Here is a 20,053-nt window from a genome sequence, read left to right on the forward strand (position 1 = left end):
TCTGGTGACACTGGCCAGAGGAATGTTGATCTACCAGCTTTTCACAAAGCCCAATGCAGGGACAATAAAAGGTCTTTGGAGCAACATTTTCCCTCATTTAAAATTAAAATAGCTTCAACAATTTATATGTCATTCTCTTAAAATAAAATAAAATGAAAATAGCTTCATTGAGTACCAGGGATAAAAAGTGCACATTCTTACATCTATCATACAAAAAAAAATTTTTTCCAACATCTATCATATTCAGTAGAAAGATATAAGTAAAAACAATTCTTATTGTTTTTTTTAACCACAACAATATTAACATCTATGTATATTTGAGAAGCAATGACATCCTTACAACTTTATAATATTTTATCCTTATGTTAGCCTGGGTCCTTTGAGAAGCAGATGCTAAAATGTGATGAGTTGTGCAAGAAATTTATGAGGGAAAATGCCTGTGAGAGAAAAGAGGGAAGGAGTTGAGAGAGGTTGGGAGAGCTGTCAGAGTGTGGTATGTGATATAAGTCTGGCTGTGAGTGAAGGAGAGAGAGGAGGGAAGGAAGGTTGGGTTGAATCACCCTAGGCTGCAGTGCAGCGCTAAGGAAAGTTAGCAAGGTCACCTGAGACTGCTCAAACCAAAGTCGGCTGTCAGAAAAGTCCCTTATTTCCCTGGAACTGGCCTGTTGTAGTATCCCCTTGAACTCAGTTATTGTCTGGGAGCAACCTGCAGGAAGCACGTCCCCTGTGCAATCACAGCAATGGGTTTTTTTTTGTTGATGACCAACTTTTAATAATACATATTTAATTTTCAGAAACATACGCTAACCATCAACAACGTTACCTGGGTTACATTGCCCCAGATGTTATTTCATTGGTACATTATATCAATATTTACAAAGGCTTTCAAATTCAACAACCTAAAACAAAACAGCTTAATTTTTAAAACTACAATGCTTTAAAAAAATGTAAACGGTTCATTTTTACATTATTGTAAAAAAGAAGACTCACTCCTTTATGCGGCTTAATTTTTTTTTTTAAGTGAGCAAAGCCTGGTGCTCATGAATACAGAATGAAAAGAATTCTTTACATAGAAACATTGTGCTCCAGTGTGGCAAAAAAAAAAAAAATATATATATATATGTGTGTGTATATATATATATGTATATATATATATATACACATACAAGGAAAAGATTCCTAAGTCCACAATTTAGACCACAAAAGAAATCTTGTCCCCAAATTGAGAAATTTATAAAAACAATTTACACATGGTTGTTGACCTAGTGAAAACCTATATACCATTTTCAAAACAATAACTCAGTCAAAAGATACCACTTTTCCTTAAAAATGAAATTTTGTGCAAAACAAATCGTTTAAGCTAGAAACAAGACTCTCCCCCTACTAAGAAGCCAAAAGAGCCATGGGAATAATTTAACTGTTAGATTTAGTACATGTAACCAGAAGGCACACACATGTGATTAATATATTAATATGTCTTCATGCAGAAAACTGAGCTTGTTCACAACAATTATATAATAAAAACACAAACATAAAGAAACATAAAGCCTAATGTTTGGCAATGTTATTCTAGCCACATTCCTTTCTAGTCTAGAAGTCCAGGGTCTACTAGATCATCAATACTGCCTCTCAAAAATATATTATGTTTAAACGATTTTCAATAAAAATTAAAAAAAAAAAAAAGGATGTCAGCCTGAAGCACTATAATATTTTTTCAGTTCTGATACATATAGAAACTTACTGATATGCTTATTTTAAATGTGATTTCAAATTAAGATACATTTTTCCTTTTATTAATAAACACTTGGATTGCTCCGATGAAGTCAGCAGAGAGCAGAACTTCCGTGTTATCTGTCTTCATAATACCAGAGGGTGTGGGATCCAAAACTTCAGGATCTTCATTTTTATCATTGCCTTCTGATTTTTCAGACTGCACATCCAAAGATAACATCAAACTTGGGTTTGGAGCAAAGATTGCAGGCGTAACAACTGCATTATGAGCTTTAATACCTTCCCAGAAGTCACTGCGATCTCTTCTGACTGAAGTAAACTTGCTTAAATCATGGTAAGTACTCCAAATATAAACATATTTATCTTCTGAGCCACTAACGAGGTAAGTAAAATCATGGCTGAAACTTGCTTTGATCTGGCTACTGCTATTGACATAACCCTTATACTTCACGGACAGTGACAAATCTCTAAGATCATACAGTCTGATTCTGGAGTCATTTGAAGTTACCAGTATCTTATTTTCTCCAGGTAAATGCTCATTGCCAGTAATTTTTCTTCCTACTCTGTTGTGCCCTCTGGTAGATTGGACATGTATTTGTGTATGGTATTTCAAATGCTCTGTATCACAGAAAATACATCTGCCATCATATGTCCCGATAACTGCATATTTGCCATTCTGACAGAAATTTGCAGCGGTGATCAATTTTGTTTGACCATCTACTTCATTCCACAAAGCCACTTTTTTGTCAGGTATATTCCAAAGTTGGAGCTTTCCATCCAATGAGCCACTTAGAAAATACCTGTCACCTCTTGGATGAAAAGCTATGGCAGTGACAAAATCTATATATTGAAAACAGCAAAGACATTCTCTTCTGGAAATGTGCCACAACCTGACTGTTTTATCCATAGAAGAAGAAAGCAGAAAGTAGTTTTTAGACCATGAAAGGTCAAGGAGATCAGCAGTATGTCCTTTATATTTGCAAAATGGCCGCTGTCGAAATGGTGCATTTTTATCATCAGGGTCTTTATCAGTTCCACTGCATACCCCTGTTTCTGTATCAGATTTCGATGAATTCACTTTCCTGAGAAGGTGACGGGGACACACGCCCTTCAGTATTGTATTTCATTCGAATATTGTTGAAATAGTCAAAAGCATTTTTTAAAGCCCATATTCTCACTACATTGTCTTGTCCAGCTGAGGCAAGTAATCGGCCACAGTGAGAAAATTTCATGGTCCAAACAGCTCCCATATGTTCACCACTAAGATCTTGTACCACTTTGATCTGATCAAAATCATAAGGTCCTTTAAAACCATGTGCTGCTTTGAATTTAACAGGTCGAGTATATGGCATTCCTTCATCATCACTTGATGAAGGATCATCTTGATCAGTATGAAACACCTCATCTCTAACACTTTTAACTTTATTTACAGCACGTTCACCATATTCTTCAGCAAGGTGCTTTGCTCTCTTTACTGATTTTCCTAGGAACTTCTTTAGTTGAGTCCTAATGAAAACAAAAGCAAAAACAATGTTTTCTGTTTTAACCTTCCACCATCAGCATCTGTTGACTGAGGCTGTAATTTCTCTTCATCATCTGGCTGTGCCGCATCATTACTTACATATTCCTTAGTCCTCCTCATGATGTGTAGAGTGAGAGGATTAATACCTGTGGGCAGTTTCTCTTCCGCAAGACTCAAAAGTATTTCTTCTCCGGTATCCAGGTTCTTAATCACTACACTGGCTAAAATTTCCTCATCAGTAAGCTCTCTCCCAGAGTTGGATCTAGGTCTCTGAGGGCCCATCACTTCACCTGCTACTGTCTGCCCATCAGGTGCTTTTCCATTTTCCTGGGCAGTAACTACTTTATCTCTACTGGTAGCACTTGCCAAACCAAGAGAAGGTTGAGAATCCTTGGCTGTGCTCTCTGAAACTATGTTTGTAGTTAGGAGAGTATCAGACACAACGTTCTCTTTGGCAACTTCTAGATCAGGAGTTTTAAGAGCCTCAAACTCTGATTCAGTTTTCTTTTTTCTTGGTGGTGAAGCAGTCAAGATGGAGGTGGGGGTCTAGGAGGTGGAACATTATTTGGAGGAGGTGGGCGCGCTGGAACAGGCTTCTTTGTACTAGCCACTATATCAGGTTCTGGAGTAAGTTGTCTCGGAGGTTTGGCAGGAGCTACTTCTTCCATTGCAGTAAAATCTTTAGTAGATGAGGAATTTGAGGATGCAGGTTCTAGAACATCACTTGGTTTGACTTCCGTGGCTTCCTTGTTCACTACTTCTCCTTCAGTTTCAGGCACATTAAGCTGCTCAGTTGAATTTACTTCAGTTAACATTGTGGTTTCATCTGCTGGCTTCTCATAGGTGTCATCAGAAGGAAAACATTTTTTAGATTCTAATTCAGTTTCTTCAAATACATTCTGACTCTCTCCTTTTTTGGAATCTTACTGTAGTACTTGATCTATGGCTAACAGTCCAGGTATATTGCTAAGATCTGTTCCAGCCGTGATAGAACTTGCAGTGGCCTGCTCAGAGAGTCCTTTCCCTTTGGAATCCAAAGAGTCATCCTCAAGTTGCAGTACTTTCTAACTTTCCTCAATAATACTTCCAGTAATCTTTTTAGATACATCTTGTTTCAATTCTTGTACAGGGAACTCATTTCCAACTTTGTATGCAGTGTTCTCTGTTTCCTGGTTTAATGTTGAAAGTCTAACCTTTCCCGCACCTTTTGAGGCTGAAGCAGCTCGGCTTCTTGTGTCCCTTGTCTCTTCAGCTTCTGCTTCCTACGGCCTCTTGGCCCTCAGGCCTTACGCCCGCATCTGCCCTGCTGGGGCAAGTGTTCCAAAGCTCAGTAGCTCCACTGGTAAGTGCCTGGAGGCATCCCACTCTGCCAGGAAGCCTCCTGCACACAGGTACTCAGCTCTCTCGCTCCGTGGGTCGGCTCCAGCGCCGTCTATCACCGGTCTCCTGGTTCTGCTGCTGTTGGTTCTCTGCTGCTGCTGCTTCTCTGCTGCTGTAGGTTCTTTGCTGCTGCTGGTCCTCCGTCAATGCTGCAGTCTATCCGTTCACAGTTTTAAAACCACTTCCACACTTTAGGTATCTGTTAGAGCAGCACCCCACTCTCTCGTACCAAATTCTGTCTTAGTCATCTAGTGCTGCCATAACAGAAATACCACAAGTGGATGGTTTTAACGAAGAGAAATTTTATTTCCTTACAGTGAAGTAGACTTAAAGTCCAAATTCAGGGTGTCAGCTCCAGGGGAAGGCTTTCTCTCTCTCGGCAGTCTCATTGGTGTTCCCCTGGACTAGGGGCTTCTCGGCACAGGGACCCCTGTCCAAAGGATGTACTCTGCTCCTGGCACTGCTTTCTTGATGGTATGAGGTCCCCCAGCAATGGGTTTTAAAGAGCGATAGCTGGGCCCTCATTCAATCACACTCCCTGTAGTTGGATATCTGAACAGCACAATCCCATGGTCACAATTCTGACTTTATCCTTGAGTCATACCACAAAACTTGGGTGAATTCTAATAATTCTGAATTTTAAAAGGGTTAATAATACCTAACACTGGTAAGGTGCTTTGTGTGAACACCACCACAAAGGAAGTATTGCCATGTTATTTTATAGATAAAAATCGGATGCTGTCTTCCAATCTGTTCAGCATCTTTCCCTTTCTTCAAAGATCGTAATTTTTTCTTCTTGACATTAATTAATAGGATATGAACAGAGAACTCAGACCTGAGTCCGTTGACTTTTCATCCCACATGCTTTCCACTATACATGCTCCTTGGGCTGCCTCCCATAGCAGACCATCCATTTTCTGGGATAATGAGCAGTGTTTTGAATAGTGCAGTCTTACTCATCTAGTGCTGCTATAACAGAAATACCACAAGTGGATGGTTTTAACAAAGAGAAGTTTATTTCCTTACAATAAAGTAGGCTAAAAGTCCAAATTCAGGGCGTCAGCTCCAGGGGAAGGATTTCTCTCTGTCAGCCTTCTCATCAATGTTCCTCTAGGCTAGGAGCTTCTCCACGCAGGGACCCCAGGTCCAAAGGACACGCTGTGCTCCAGGCACTGCTTTCTTTGTTGGTATGAGGTCCCCCTGTCTGTCTGCTCACTTCTCTCTTATATCTCAAGAGATTGCCTCAGGACACAATCCAATCTTATAGACTGAGTTCTGCCTTACTCAAACAACTGCCACTCATCCCCCATCCTCCCTCATGAACATCATAGAGGCAGGATTTACAACATATAGGAAAATCACACAGTACCAGGAATCATGGCCTAGCCAAACTGACACACACATTTTTGGGGGGACATAATTCAATCCATGACGTGCACAGTTAGGGTGGCAACCCACCAACTGTCTGTCAGTTGGTTGCACAGCGGTAGCTTGCATGTTGATATGATACGAGAAGCTATGCCACCAGTATTTGAAATACCAGCCGGATCACCCAGGGTGGACAGGTTTCAGTGCAACTTCCAGACTAAGACAAACTTAGAGGAAAAACTCTGCGTTCTACTTCCGAAAATTAGCCAAGGAAACCCTTATGGATCACACCAGAATACTGTCTGATACAGTGCTGGAAGATAACCCCCTAGGTTGGCAGACATTACACAATAGCCACAACAATGGACTCAAACAAAACAACGGTCATGAAGGTGGTGCAGGACCGGGCAACGTTTTGTTCTGACTCAATGGCACCTAACAGCAAACAATAGGGTGGTAATAAATTGGTATAAATTACCAACAAAGCCAAAACATTTGTGAAAAGGAAATGGGGCACTATTAATAATGTCATCAGGACAACAGTGTAAAGGTACAAAGCAGTACATACAGCCATCCTATGCAAAATGCTTTCTTCACTGGCATTTTCTTCACTTCAGCCTATAAACCTAAAACAGCCTCCACGGACAGGTATACATCAATTGTATCCACAGCAACCATGGATTTACCAGGAGAGCCATTTCTTGGCTCAGGGAACAACTATCCTCAACTTCCTCCTCACACCTGCTACTTTTCCACGAAACCATTCCCCTTCAGATCCTCTGGGCCAATCCTCCAGACCTATTAAAGCACCAGGAATCTCTGCCCTTGTACTGAGAACATTTGTTTTAGATCATAATTACAGATTAAATTTCACATTTATTTAGCATCTTTGCCACCCTCCCTACATTTCATTTGCAGATGGCTGTTTACCTACAGTATCTTATTGATTTAATTGATTGCCTGTCTCAGTTTTTATCTCAAGCGGCGTAACAGCCTGCTCTGTTCCGATGCTCTGCTCCAGAAGACAGTGCTGGCTGTTTGGAATAATTCAATGCATCATTAAAAAGAAGAGACTGAAACTTAGTTTCCTAAACTTTTCAGCCAAGGTACATGTTCCTCACAGCTTTGCAGATTTCATCTTTTCCCGGCAAACTTGCACACAAGAACGGTACTTGCTCTTGTTTAACCTAATCAAGTAGTTCTAGGGAAACATGGGCTTCACAGCTCTGTCTTCCAATCTGTTGAGCATCTTTCCGTTTCTTCAAAGATCATGATGTTGTTCTTCTTGATGCTAAGGATTTCACAAAGCCTAGGAGTTTGTTTTTAAAAGCATGACGAGACTGCTGCAATATACTGTCCCAGTGTGTAGCTTTGTCACAATTATTTGGCATGTGGAATCACCATTGTTCATGTAAACAACACCACTGTTGGTGGGAACAGCTGCCAAACCAGTAAGTGTATGTTGAGGACGTATAGTGAACTCATGTCAGTTTATAGCTATTCTCACTGTCTTAATTTCGTTCCCTCAGAAGCAGACCTTGTGCAAAGGATTCACATGCAAGTAGTTTATTTGCGGGCAAAAGGAAACACTGGTAGTGAATGGTAGTGACTGCCGATAAATGGTGCAACATTAAGCCAGATCCCATAGGTGGGTGAGCAGAGCTCAATTGTGGGGCTATGTGCCATTAAAATATGGATGTATAAAGGCCTCTATGCTGCACAACATGTTGAGACTTGGCCCCAACATGTTGAGACTTGTCACTACTTGTTTTTCCAAACCCGTTACTGATCGGCTTGTTTACCTGAATTCCTCCTCCCTTGCCCGAAACTTATTGTTATTCACCCAAAGCCCATTGTTCTGTTATTTGCTTCACTGCTTGCTGTATTGACTATAAAATAAACTCCAGGGACTGAAGCCGGGGTTCGACTCCTCAGAGTGACCCTCCTGGCCCCACTTCTCTGTAAGAGTTGTGGCATTGGTTACTGTCTCCGCTGCCCCGACAATCGCCGCCGCTGCGACACTCAATCCCACGAGGAGACTCTGGGAAACAATGTAAAATACACAAGTCAGAATTACCCCACCCAGGAAGTAAGGAAGCTAGGGGATTATAGACCAAATCCTGGCACTCAGTAATTGAAAGGTGTTCCCATAGAGTGGTTTGGTGTCAGTATAGGCTACTCAGCCTTCTGCATAGCTAGGGGGAAAAGCTCTCAGACCCAGAGATGCAGGTATGGCTGCTGGGAGTTGCTGAAAACTAGCATCTGAGGGAACTGACAGTGTCTACTACAGTCCTTTCAAGGCCCATATCCGCTCTGTCCTATCATGTTTCTTCAGACAAAGTTGTGGCTTCATTGCAATTTATATTAGAATTTTTTTTTAACTTACATAAGGAAAATGAGTGGGACATGTTACCGTTCCCACTGCTGCAGTTAATCCTGAGTTTGCAATTAATGTTTATCATCTCCATCGTCTACCCTCTATTCTAGATTATACTCACCTCACTCTCAACCAGCACCTTTTCTGGTATAGGTTGTTTGCTCAATGGGGTGACATAGACTTTCCTCTCTGAGAGGCTGAACCCCCTGCTTACCACACACTCCTCAGGCCATGATCAGTGAAATTTCTCACTTATATTTCTGGGCATGGAAGCACCAACAGGCACCCAATTGAATCTCTTCCATTTCAGTCATACACTTCCAGCCCACTTACATAGCAGCAACCCACTACCTCATCATGATAATCAGTTTCCTCTGACTGTATGGTAACTTTTTAATTGACTTATAATCTACTGAAAGGAGAAGCCCAAAGCAGAGTTGGCAATGTTAATTTTAGGCTTAGCTGAAACTTCACTGGGTCCTTTAGTAAAATTTTTCTACCTTGGAAACTAAGGCCTTTAACCCAATGGATTCTAAAGTTGTGCTGATGGGATACACAAATTCCCCAAATCGGTTACTGGGAACAATGATCAAAACATTCTACTTCCACTTGTTGGTTCCTGGATTTGAGCATTATACCCTATCAATAATTAAGCACCATGATTTCAAAATACATATCACATTCTTAGGGTCCCAGCCCCACAGGATGTTGCTACACTTTTGGGAGGCTTCCTAACATTGTATCAGAGGACTCCATGGTTATATGCCTATTGTCACATTTCTTTGGCCATAAAGTCCCTTCATCGGAGGTGATATTTTTTGGACCTCCTGACAAAAAAAAATCAGATATCTGTTAGCCCTCAAATGGAGGTGTTTCTGGCTAAGCCCCTGCAGATGGGAGCACCATAGTGGTGATTTTGGTTTCCTGGTATTAGGAAACAGCACTTTTTATCCAACAGCCCTTAAAAGTTCTGGGTATTCTTCTTTCCTAAATGTAAATAGCCAAAGTTTCCCTTGGGGAAGAATTAGGGAAATCACTACAATATGTGGTATTGTGTATTCCAGATCTGAGAACCGGCTCAGGCCTTAGAAGTGGGAGAAATATTTTCCTTTTTGTAATGCAGTGACTGACATTGTCTTTTGATTCACCCACTCTTAATCTGTTTTGGTTGTATAAATCAAACAACAGCCTTGTTTTTTAGCCATATCTCTTGCCCTTAGAAACACCATGGTTTATTGCCATTGACACAGATCCCTGTAGGTCAGGACCTCTGGCTGCCATTGTGACTTTGCTGCCCTTTATGGTAATTATGCCCACCTCCCTTTGATGATAAAGTGCTGCTACTTGGCTGTCTCAACTTTTCTGGAATGATATTATTCCCATTGACACTAGCTATCCCATTTCCATAGCAGCCACCACTACTGTCAACCCTGGCTCTCTCTAGTCTACAGAGGACAGTCACCTCTTTTACGTAATAAATGCATTTGGTCATTTCCCTCCCTAAGCCCTCCAACCTCTTCCTGAATACTTCGCTAAGGCAGTTATGATGTCTCCACCTAATTTACTATAGGCCATCATTTTTCCAAGCTTTGAGGAGCCATTCCAGCAAGGCATTAGGATGGGCTCCAGTGTCCTTGCCAGGTCATTAAATTCTGACCTGAAGGGGAACTCTCCCTTACCCAGGCTTATCTCATCTAACCCTATAAAGATCATTCCCAGTTATGTTCTCCTTGTTCCTGCCCATACAAATTAGCTAGTTACTGTAGCTTTTTTGGTGAACAATTCTTCCTTTTTTCTCCCAAAGCAAGAACAATACTTCTGCAGTCAAGCTATGGTGAATCTTAATCCTGGTTGTCACCTACAAACCATGAGGGAAGACTAGAGAAATCTCGAGAAAGGCAGATACAGTCTTGAAAGGCATCGACCTCAAGTGAGATCTCTGTACAGTCTCCAGGCAAAAGGAGGTTGGGCTACCAATTCTCTAACAAGGAGCACTTGGTCACTTCTGCAGATCCTAAAGGTTCAGAAAAATCTGGGGGCTCAAGTTTCTCAAGTTCATCCACACAAATATCCCCAACCCAAGTCTCAGGGCCCCACTCCTTCTATTCAGGTCTTTTTTTTTTAAATATTTTATTGTTTTGGGTGAAAATTTATACAGGAAATTAGGTTCTCATTCAACAATTTCTATACATATTGTTCAATAACATTGGTTACATGTTTCACAATATATCAGCATTCTCATTATTTCCATTCTGGTTGTTCTTTTTCCATTAATCTAGCTTCCCTGTCTGCCCTTGTCTTCTCATCTTTGGTCTAGGGTAAATGCTTACCATTAGTTTCATTAGATTATTAATTTGAGTAGCACAGTACTCATGGGTGGTGTTATTTATTTTATGGGCCAATCTGTCATTTGGCTGAAAAGTGACCTCTGGGAGTGGTTTGAGTTCCAAGTTTAAAGAGTGTCTCAGGGTGATAGGGGTTCATCTAGTCTCTACTGGTCTAGTAAGTCCAACTTTTTTTTGGAAATTTGAGTTTTGTTCTACATTTTTCTCCCATTCTATCCAGGACCATCTATTGAGTCCCTGGTTGGAATGGTTGATAGTGGTAGCCAGGCACCATCTAGTTCTTCCAGTCTCAAGGTAGGTGATATTGTTCCTGTAGACTATTGGTTCTGCAGACTAGTTTCTTCTTTGAGTCTTTGGTTTCCTTATTTCTCTTTTGAACCAGATGAGTAGAGCCCAATAGTTATACTTTAGAGGGCTGGTCACAAACTTTTAAGACCCCAGATGATACCCACCAAACTAGGATGTAGAATATTGTCTTTATGGACTATATTGTGCCAATTAACCGAGCTGCTCCACCAGACTATGGTCCTAAACCTTCAAACCTGGTAGACCAATTATTCAGGTCTTACCTTTTAAGGCCAGCTACGTAATTACGTATGTGGGTTCCATGCTCAAAAAGCATGGAAAAAGTATCATTAACAGTACTAAATGTAAAGCTTTTTCCTTTCTTCTGTGGTCTTGCTTTTGATTTGATATGGTGTTTTTATTTGCTATATAAAATCATTCTAAGTAAAAAAAAAAAAAAAAAAAACCTGAATCTTTAAGTTATTAGCATGAAACAGAGGAAGACCCTCAACAAGATGAATTGACACAGTGGCTGCAACACTGGGCTCAAACATAGCAACGATCGTGAGGATGCAGGACCAGGCAGTGCTTTGTTCTGTTGTACACAGAGTCACTATGAGTTGGAACTAACTCCATGGCAACTAACAATAGTATGAATTTTACCGTTCATCTTTATATTGTCAGGCCAGTTTTAAATGCAAACATAAGAGCATTTAATTCATATGTGGAGTCATCGAAATTACACAATTTCTACTTTGTAGCTTAAACATATCTATGTATTTTGTTCTTACCAGAATGATGGAAGCACTGCACAAACCTAACTCTACTCTTTTTATTTAATTTCTTGATTCATATACATTCTACTAGCACTCTCTACATTCAGCTTACTGATAAGTAAGGAAAAACTGAAAGGAAAAGGAGGAGTGGGTTGCTCTGTCTTTCCTTTTCCTTCTATGTCATCATTTTCATCATTAAGTTGTTGGCTATAACAGGGAAGTAATACGAATAAAAAAGTATATGATAGAGTTCCTTGATCATTTGTACTTCTTAGAACACCACAATCTTCTTTCTGCATTTGAAGCAAGTTCTGGTTTGAACAGAAGGTGTGGTTTTTTTGGGGGTTATCAGCACTCCTGTGTATTCAGTTGCAGATGTATTGACATGGAACATGAGCACAAAATTCTGTGCACCTGTGATTCATGGGAGTTCAGTGAGACTAAAGTGAGTATAAGGTAAATGTATCATGGAGTGGGCATTGCAAATGCTATATGTAAATGCGGTGGCAAAGAATAGCACACATGCATGTTGCATGTATCTACTCTGTTCATGTCCATGCTCCATTGTCCTATTGGACTTCACTTAAAAAACACAAATACAAAGAAAAAATTATGAAGAATTCCAAGATGGTACTAAACAGCTATTTAACAAAATTAGTGAAGAATGCTTGTCATGACCACTGTGCTCTTTAAAGAATTACCTACATGAGACCAAATTGTCAAGAGTAACTCTAAAGCAGAGATGAGAAGTTTATGGGCTAGTGACTCTAAGTCAACGGTAGTGGAACAAAATATGTAGAGATATTGAGAATGGTGACACAACATGAAGAATGTAACCAGTGTTGTTGAATTGTACATGTAGACAGTAATTGGTAGATGTACCTTCTGCTGTATATATGTTCACAAAAATTAAAATAAGAAAAATTAACTTTTCCAATTTTATTTAAAATTATGTAACATGTATTTAACATGTCTTTTTAACATGTGATAAAAAGTTTTATATCTGAAAAAAAAAAGAATTTCAAGATGGAGACAGCAGAGCATTAAACCAAGCATAAGGCCTTTCTGAGTGCGGGGCCCTGTGCAACCACACAAGTCGCACACCCATTTTAATATGGGATATTCTCAGATCTGTAAGTTAAGCCTTCTCTGCAATTTTGAGCTCTCAGATTCAGATCCCGAGTCTGATTTTCGGGCCAATCTATCCTATGGCTATAGGAGATAAGTGTCTTTTTAAATGCTACTACAGATACTCTCTTGGTTTGAATTATGTCCCCCAAAAAATGTGTTTATCAATTTGGCTGGGCCATGATTCCCAGAATTGTGTGGTTGGCCTCCATTTTGTGACTGTAATTTTATGTTAAAGAGGATTAAGGTGGGATTGTAATACCACCCTCACCCAGGTCACATCCGGGATCCAGTGTAGAGTTTCCCTAGGGTGTGGCCTGTACCACCTTTTACGTTACAAGAGATAAAAGGAAAGGGAAGCAAACAGAGAATTGGGGACCTCATACCACCAAGAAAGCAGTGCCAGGAGCCGAGTGTGTCCTTTGGACCTGAGGTTCCTGCACTGAGATGCTTCCAGACCAAGGGAGACTGACATCACAAGGACTTCCAGACCAAGGGAAGACTGATGACATGCACCTTCCTCCAGAGCCAGCAGAGAAAGCCTTTCCCTGGAACTGAAGCCCTGAATTTGGACTTCTGGCCTACTACTGTGAGAGAATAAATTTCTCTCTTTTAAAGCCATCTACTTGCGATATTTCTATTGTAGCAGCACTAGATGACTAAGACAGATACATTCTAGCTTTCATGTCATACTTCTAAATTGGTAGTTGGCTGACTTAAGCAAGTCATTTTCAGCCATCACAGCATTAATGGCACCGACCAAATCCATAGTCCTTTTAATTACGATTGCAGCCATATTTCTCAAATACTTGAGCTATTGCATAAGCATGCAGTGCCTTTTACTTCTATTTCATCCCAATTCACCACAGATGAGAGTCTTCATAACTGTGATGCTACAACACGCCAAGTATTATCACCAGTGCACTTACCATCAGCAGTGGTATTGTTTTGGCCATCTGGCCAGCAAGTGATCCCATTTTAAAATCTCTTCCTGAAGATCTCCTTCTTAGGGCAACTTGTGGTATAAAAACTTCTGAAATTTGGGTGGTCCCAGAAAGATTTGAGAGCAAATAGATTTGAGTACAAGTGGTAGTGTAGGAAACACCAGTAGGGAAGTGGGAAAGTGATATAGGGAAGGAAAGGCAGTCAAAAAGGGGTGCATTGTTAAGCCCACTACGAGAAATAGGAAACTAGATCTTAATCCTATTGAAACACTCTGTGGAAAAGTATAAAGTACATACCTCAGAATTATGCCACAAGTGGCAAAGAAGTTAGAGCATTTATATACTAACTTCTAAGAGTCATTGATTTAGGGCATTTGTGTGGCTTGCCATGTGCAAGGGCCAAATGACTTCTGTACTTCCAGAAACATCCTCAGAAACAGGATTCGGGTACTAACAATTGGAAATCATCCAGAGCACTTACAAATGGTAGAGTCTAAGTAAAATGAATGAGTCATTGACGACATCTGCTATATTCACACATTGAAGGACAAAAATGTTAAATATCTTTGATTTAAATTAGATGGTATAACCTACTCCTGGCTCAAATTCTGCTGCTTTCACTGAGTATTAAAATTCTACACCAAGCCTATATTTTCCATAAGCAATTTCTTAAAGATTGTTGCAGTATTTAATCTGCAGTAAATTATAATGACTAAAAGATCTAGCTTTTGAGTCAGCCAGACTGGAACTCAAGTATAAGCTCTCCTGCTTGTTATCTCTGATCTTGGATAAGTTGCTGAAAGATAGACAACTCAGATTTTTTGCCTGTAAAATGGTTAGAATAATACCTACCTCATAATAGTTATTGTGATGAATAATGAGATGGTATATTTAAAGAGTTTAATACAATGCCTGGCAAACAGTAAGCCTTTATTAAATAGCAGTCCAAGAGGATTCAGAGATAGTTTAGAATTTGCATTAGAGTGATCCTTTGTATTTCCCCAAACTTAGATAAGACCCTTCTGACAATTCAGCGATATACTGATCTATTTTCTTAACTATACATCTTCTGTTTGCCCCTCTAGATTCACTTTCTACTTGTGTTCACTATTTCTGTGTCCTTGGAAGCTAACTGATATCTTCTGTTTCCGTGGGCTCTCTTATCTTCCAGTTTCCTGTTGGGTTGGCCAAGGGGATTCAGAGGAAAGAAATCAGAAGACAGGAGAAAGTGAGGTGAAGGTCCTTATTCCCCCGTAATCTCCTTCTGGGTCATCACAGGTTGGCTGCACCTCTCTATGAAAGTCACACCTACTGATAGCCTTCATATGTCTCTCTTCAGATTTCAATAACCTCTCTGTTCCCTCATTTCTTCAGACTGCTTCTCAAGACTGCCCATTCTAAGCAGCCTGGAATATGGGGAAGTTTGGAGAGATCATATGAAGGTAAAAACACAAAGGAGAAGGTCATACATGAAGCAATAAAGTCATTCTTCTGGACATCAAAAATCTTTTACTAAGAACCTCTGATCCAATATTGTTTTCTGCCTTTTTTAGACCAGTATTGCCTTTAGACAACTCTTTTCAGTCCCTGATATTCCTCAACAGGTCATGGCTATGCTCCTTTTCCTGTATGAGCTCCATGTCCTGGTACTTAGAGCCACACAGAAAAAACAAGGAAAGACCTTACTGCTAAACATTTTCAATCACAAAGCGGGTCCTAAACTCAAAGCTAAGTCCAGGAAGAGGAAACAGAACCTGCTAAGATGATTTCTTTTGAGAAATTGAATTCAAGCACTTCCTATATTCCTGCATTAAATATAATCTGTAGCTCCAGTGCTCAAAAGATGGCCTTAAGGACTTGGTAAGTATATAATCACATAAAATAGAGGAAAAATATTTTTATACAAATTCAAATAGAGTGTGAAGTGACTTTCTCAGAAAAATGGTGTGTTAACAAGGTTAGTCTGACCATAAGGAAGTTATCGGATTATTTCCCAACCCAGGGTATAGACATCCAACATGACCAGGAGTCTGTAAAGCAGGTCAACCCTCTCCTGCACATTGTTCCTATGGACTGTAATTGTCTTGGACCTTTTTCTTTGCTTCCGTCCTTCCTCTCACTCCATATTCCATCTCTTATTTTTCTCCATTTGCAGCACCACACATGACTTTTATTAAGGAAGACAGGACTGACCTTGGTTCTCCTCAGGACAAAGCTATCTGGGCCCACACAAACACAAACAACATCAAAACAAAAAGATCTAGTGAATGCAAACCCATTGTCATGGATTGAGTTGTGTCCCCCAAAAATATCTGTCCGCTTGGCTGGGTCATGATTCCCAGTATTGTATGATTATGTTATTTGATGTGATTTCCTTATGTGTTGTAAACTCTATCACTATGATGAGATTATATGTGATCTCCTTATGTGTTGTAAATTCTATCACTGTGATGAGGTTATACTGATGAGGTTGACAAGATTAGTGTCTCAATGCAATCTCTTTTGAGATATAAAAGAGAGAAGCGAGCAGAGACACATGGGAACCTCATACCACCAAGAAAGCAGTGCTGGGAGCAGAGCGTGTCCTTTGGACCTGAGGTTCCTGCGCAGAGAAGCTCCCAGACCAAAGGAAGACTGATGACATGGACTTTCCTCCAGAGCTGACAGAGAAGCGTTCCCCTGGAGCTGATGCCCTGAATTTGGACTTGTAGCCTACTGGAATGTGAGAGAATAAATTTCTCTTTGTTAAAACCATCCACTTGTAGTATTTCTGTTGGAGCAGCACTAGATGACTAAGACACCCATGTAGAAAAAGCTGCAACTTATTTCATTGTACATTCTTATACCTACAATATCATGATAACAAATCCCAACCACTAAGACCAGGAGAAATACTTTAGAGTTTTCAAGCACCTTTGCTTTTAATCATCTATTTTTGTTTTTTAATAATATGGACCAGGATCCTATTTAATTCTCCTCATCAATCAAATCTCTGGCTTGCCAAGAAGTTGCCTTCTTTACATGATTCTTTTATTCCTTCCAGAAAATCCACTCAGCCCAATATTTTAATCAAATTTTTGTTTGTGAAAGCAATATAGTCTAACAAGTAAAAGCTCAGACTTTACAACCAGGTGGATTTGGTCTGAATCCATGAATGCAGGCAACAGGATTTCTGTTCAGCTGAGCTGGTAGAAGATGTGCTATAATATAGTTGGGAAGATGAGGAAGAGTATTCACCTTCTGGGGCTATTTTGCCTTAATTAGGCAATGTATGTAATGTGCTTAACTTGTACTAAGCACATGGCATATTCTAAGCTTTAAATAAATGTTATTTCATTCTTTTTTTTAATTTCTTTCTATTCTTTGGGAATTTTTTTTTTCACTCCTATCTGCTTAACTTCTACCATTGTTTCTCTTTTCTCTACATTTCCATTTTACTCTTTTCCTAAGATTACAAAAAACATGGAAGGATGCTTTTGTTATTAATGGCTACAAATCATCTTCTCCAGCTCAGCTGAACAGAAATCCCAACACCCTGTAGTTAAATGGATTATGTAGGAAAGAGTTTGCAAATGTTAGGAGCATTAGCATCAACACAAATAGTGTGGAGATAGAGGAATGTGGCATGGTAGAAATGACCTAGAAATGGAAAATGTGATACCAGCATTCCTGGCCAACTCAAGACATTTACTAGCTTTGTCCTTATTGGCCTTATTTTCCTTATTATTAAATAGCAAGCTGAACTAAATAATTTCAGTTTCCTTCCAGCTTCAACATCCTATGACTGTATCTAGTGAGTTCTTACCCTGCATAGAGCACAAAATATTTTAGAAAAATTTAGCCTCAAATCTACCCTAATTTGCAATCCACATCCTAACTGGCTTAAATGCCTTAAGTATTTTCAATCCATTGTTGTTAGTTGCTGTTGAATTGGCTCCAACTCATGGCAACCTTATGTAGAACAGAAGGAAACATTGACTGGAGCTGAGTCATCTTCATGATCGTTGATATGTTTCAGTCTATGTTGGTGGCTATTGTGTCAATCCATGTCATTGAGAGTTTTCTTCATTTTGTTGGCCCTCTACTTTTCCAAACACAATGTCCTTTTCCAGTGATTGGACTTTCCTGATGAAGTGACCAAAATAAGTGAGTCGAAGTTTTGCCATCCTCGCTTTTTCTGAGGAATATTCTGGTTGTATTTCTCCTAAAATTGATTTGTTAGTTCTTTTGGTAGTTCATGGTAATTCAATTCATTAGCACATCAACAAAAAAATTAAGGGCTAAGGGCACTGCACTTGATAACTTTAATACAGAAAAGAAACCTTAGACTTAGTCTCTACTATAGGTAGTCTAATTGAGGTAAGCCCTGGCATATAACAGGACATAGTTAACAATTCAAGTGTCATTACATATATCTAGATGAGGGAATTAGCAGAAGAGGTGGAGCTGGGTACTGCTCAGCAACTAACTCTTACTAAAAACTTGTTATTGTGTGTCACCGAGTTGATTCCAACTCACAGTGACTGTTATAGGACAGAGTAGAATGGCCCCACAGGGGTTCCTAGGCTGTAATCTTTACGGGAGCAGGCCTGCAGGTCTTTTCCCCCATAGAGCTGATGGTGGGTTTGAACTGCTGACCTTTCTGTTAGCAGTTGGGCTCTTAACCATACTCTCTGCCAATCACTTTTTATACATTACTTAACCCTCACAACAACCCTGTTGGGAAAGCATTATTATTCCTGCTTTACAGAGGTAAACTGAAACTAAATAGAGGTAGTATATGGCAAATCAGTTCAAATCCCAGATGTCGTTGGTTATAAAGCCCATGTGTTTCTCATCAGGCCACACCACATGTTCCCTTAGTAAAAGAACATTGGAAAATGAGATAACTGAGGCCTCAAAGAATAGAGGCAGTTTGCAAATAAAGAATAGCTCCTTGGAAACCCTAAGGGGCAGTTCTGCTCTGTCCTACAGGGTCACTATGAGTCAGAATTGACTCGACGGCAATGGCTTTGGGTTTTTTATATCAAGGTAGAAAGTAGAGATAAACGGGATAAAACCATGTCCAAGTCCAACACATTTCAAGAAAGGAACTCTGTGTCCTCTTTTTTTCAAGTTTGGAATTAATCAAGCACCAAAGTATATATGAAAAGAGTTGGCTCTGGTCTAGTACTGCAGACAAGATGATTCAGAATATTCTGAGGAGTAGAGTGACAACAAAACATCAAACGCATACCCCTTCCAAAGAATGTCATCAGCAAATAGAAACCCTACAGGTAGTTAGATGAACATGGAGGTGGGGATTCTACCAGTGACCAAACAAGAATTCCTACAGATATTCTGAAACAACAACAAAAAACTCCTATTTACCCTGCATCTGAAATTCCTTTTTTTCAAAGAGCTTCAGAAAAAGAAAACAACAACAACAAAAAACGTTTAAATTAAGTTTGTTGCAGCTGCTCTGTCAGGAGCTTACCAAGCGCTACAGCCATCGGAGCAATTAAAAAAAATTGCACAGAAGGTAATTAAAAGCCTTACTGGTTCTTGCGATTAGACTGACATTTTAAATGCCTCTGGATGTTTTATTGTGCCAATAACCTATTTCCCTCGTCTCCAAGAGAAATACAACTGACATCAGTAATTTACCCAAATACTCTACAGGTAACATGTGCCAAGTGCAAACCTGCAGTAAATTAGGGCCAGATTTCTCTTCTGTGCAATCGGTATGATACATCTTAATGGGAAACCTCTATTTGCAAATTCTTTCTACATATTTGTGTTTTCAGTATTCACCATCTTCTTTACCTGGCTCCAAGAACACAGCCTAATGAAGACTGCTGGCTGGAATGCTCCAGATCTATGGGCAAGGCGATCATTTCCAATTTACCCGTGGTACGCAGGGACAAGGCTCACGACTTTGGAGGACAGGGCCTTATTTTGTCTTCATTACTGTATGATGATGATTTATTGGAGAATGTAGATTCCTTAACAGACTACTCAGCCAAGGGAATTCTGCCCTCTCCAGCTCCACCCTTGATTCAGAACTGAAACGCAGGTTTATTATTTTGGTAATAATCCAGTGAAAATCCTGCCATACGATTGAACTTCTGAGTCCATCCTGGCTCAGGGGCTGAATGTTGAGGACACATTTTAATCGAGATATTAGCTCCTCTCAGTATTTTGTTCTTGTTTAAGAG

At 39.8% G+C, this 20,053-nt stretch overlaps 1 protein-coding gene across 1 annotated transcript; it reads right to left on the bottom strand.

Annotated features, from left to right (window-relative positions):
- Positions 1 to 1,771: 1,771 nt before the first annotated feature.
- LOC101355346 (WD repeat-containing protein 44-like) lies at positions 1,772 to 8,469 on the bottom strand. The gene is given in 7 exon segments (XM_012555177.1): positions 1,772 to 2,349; positions 2,539 to 2,807; positions 2,809 to 3,236; positions 3,239 to 3,783; positions 3,786 to 4,415; positions 7,986 to 8,042; positions 8,415 to 8,469. Coding segments are annotated over 7 exon segments (2,562 nt in total).
- Positions 8,470 to 20,053: the final 11,584 nt, after the last annotated feature.

This window comes from Trichechus manatus, unplaced genomic scaffold (assembly GCF_000243295.1).
Source record: "Trichechus manatus latirostris isolate Lorelei unplaced genomic scaffold, TriManLat1.0 scaffold00033, whole genome shotgun sequence".
Taxonomy (NCBI): domain Eukaryota; kingdom Metazoa; phylum Chordata; class Mammalia; order Sirenia; family Trichechidae; genus Trichechus; species Trichechus manatus.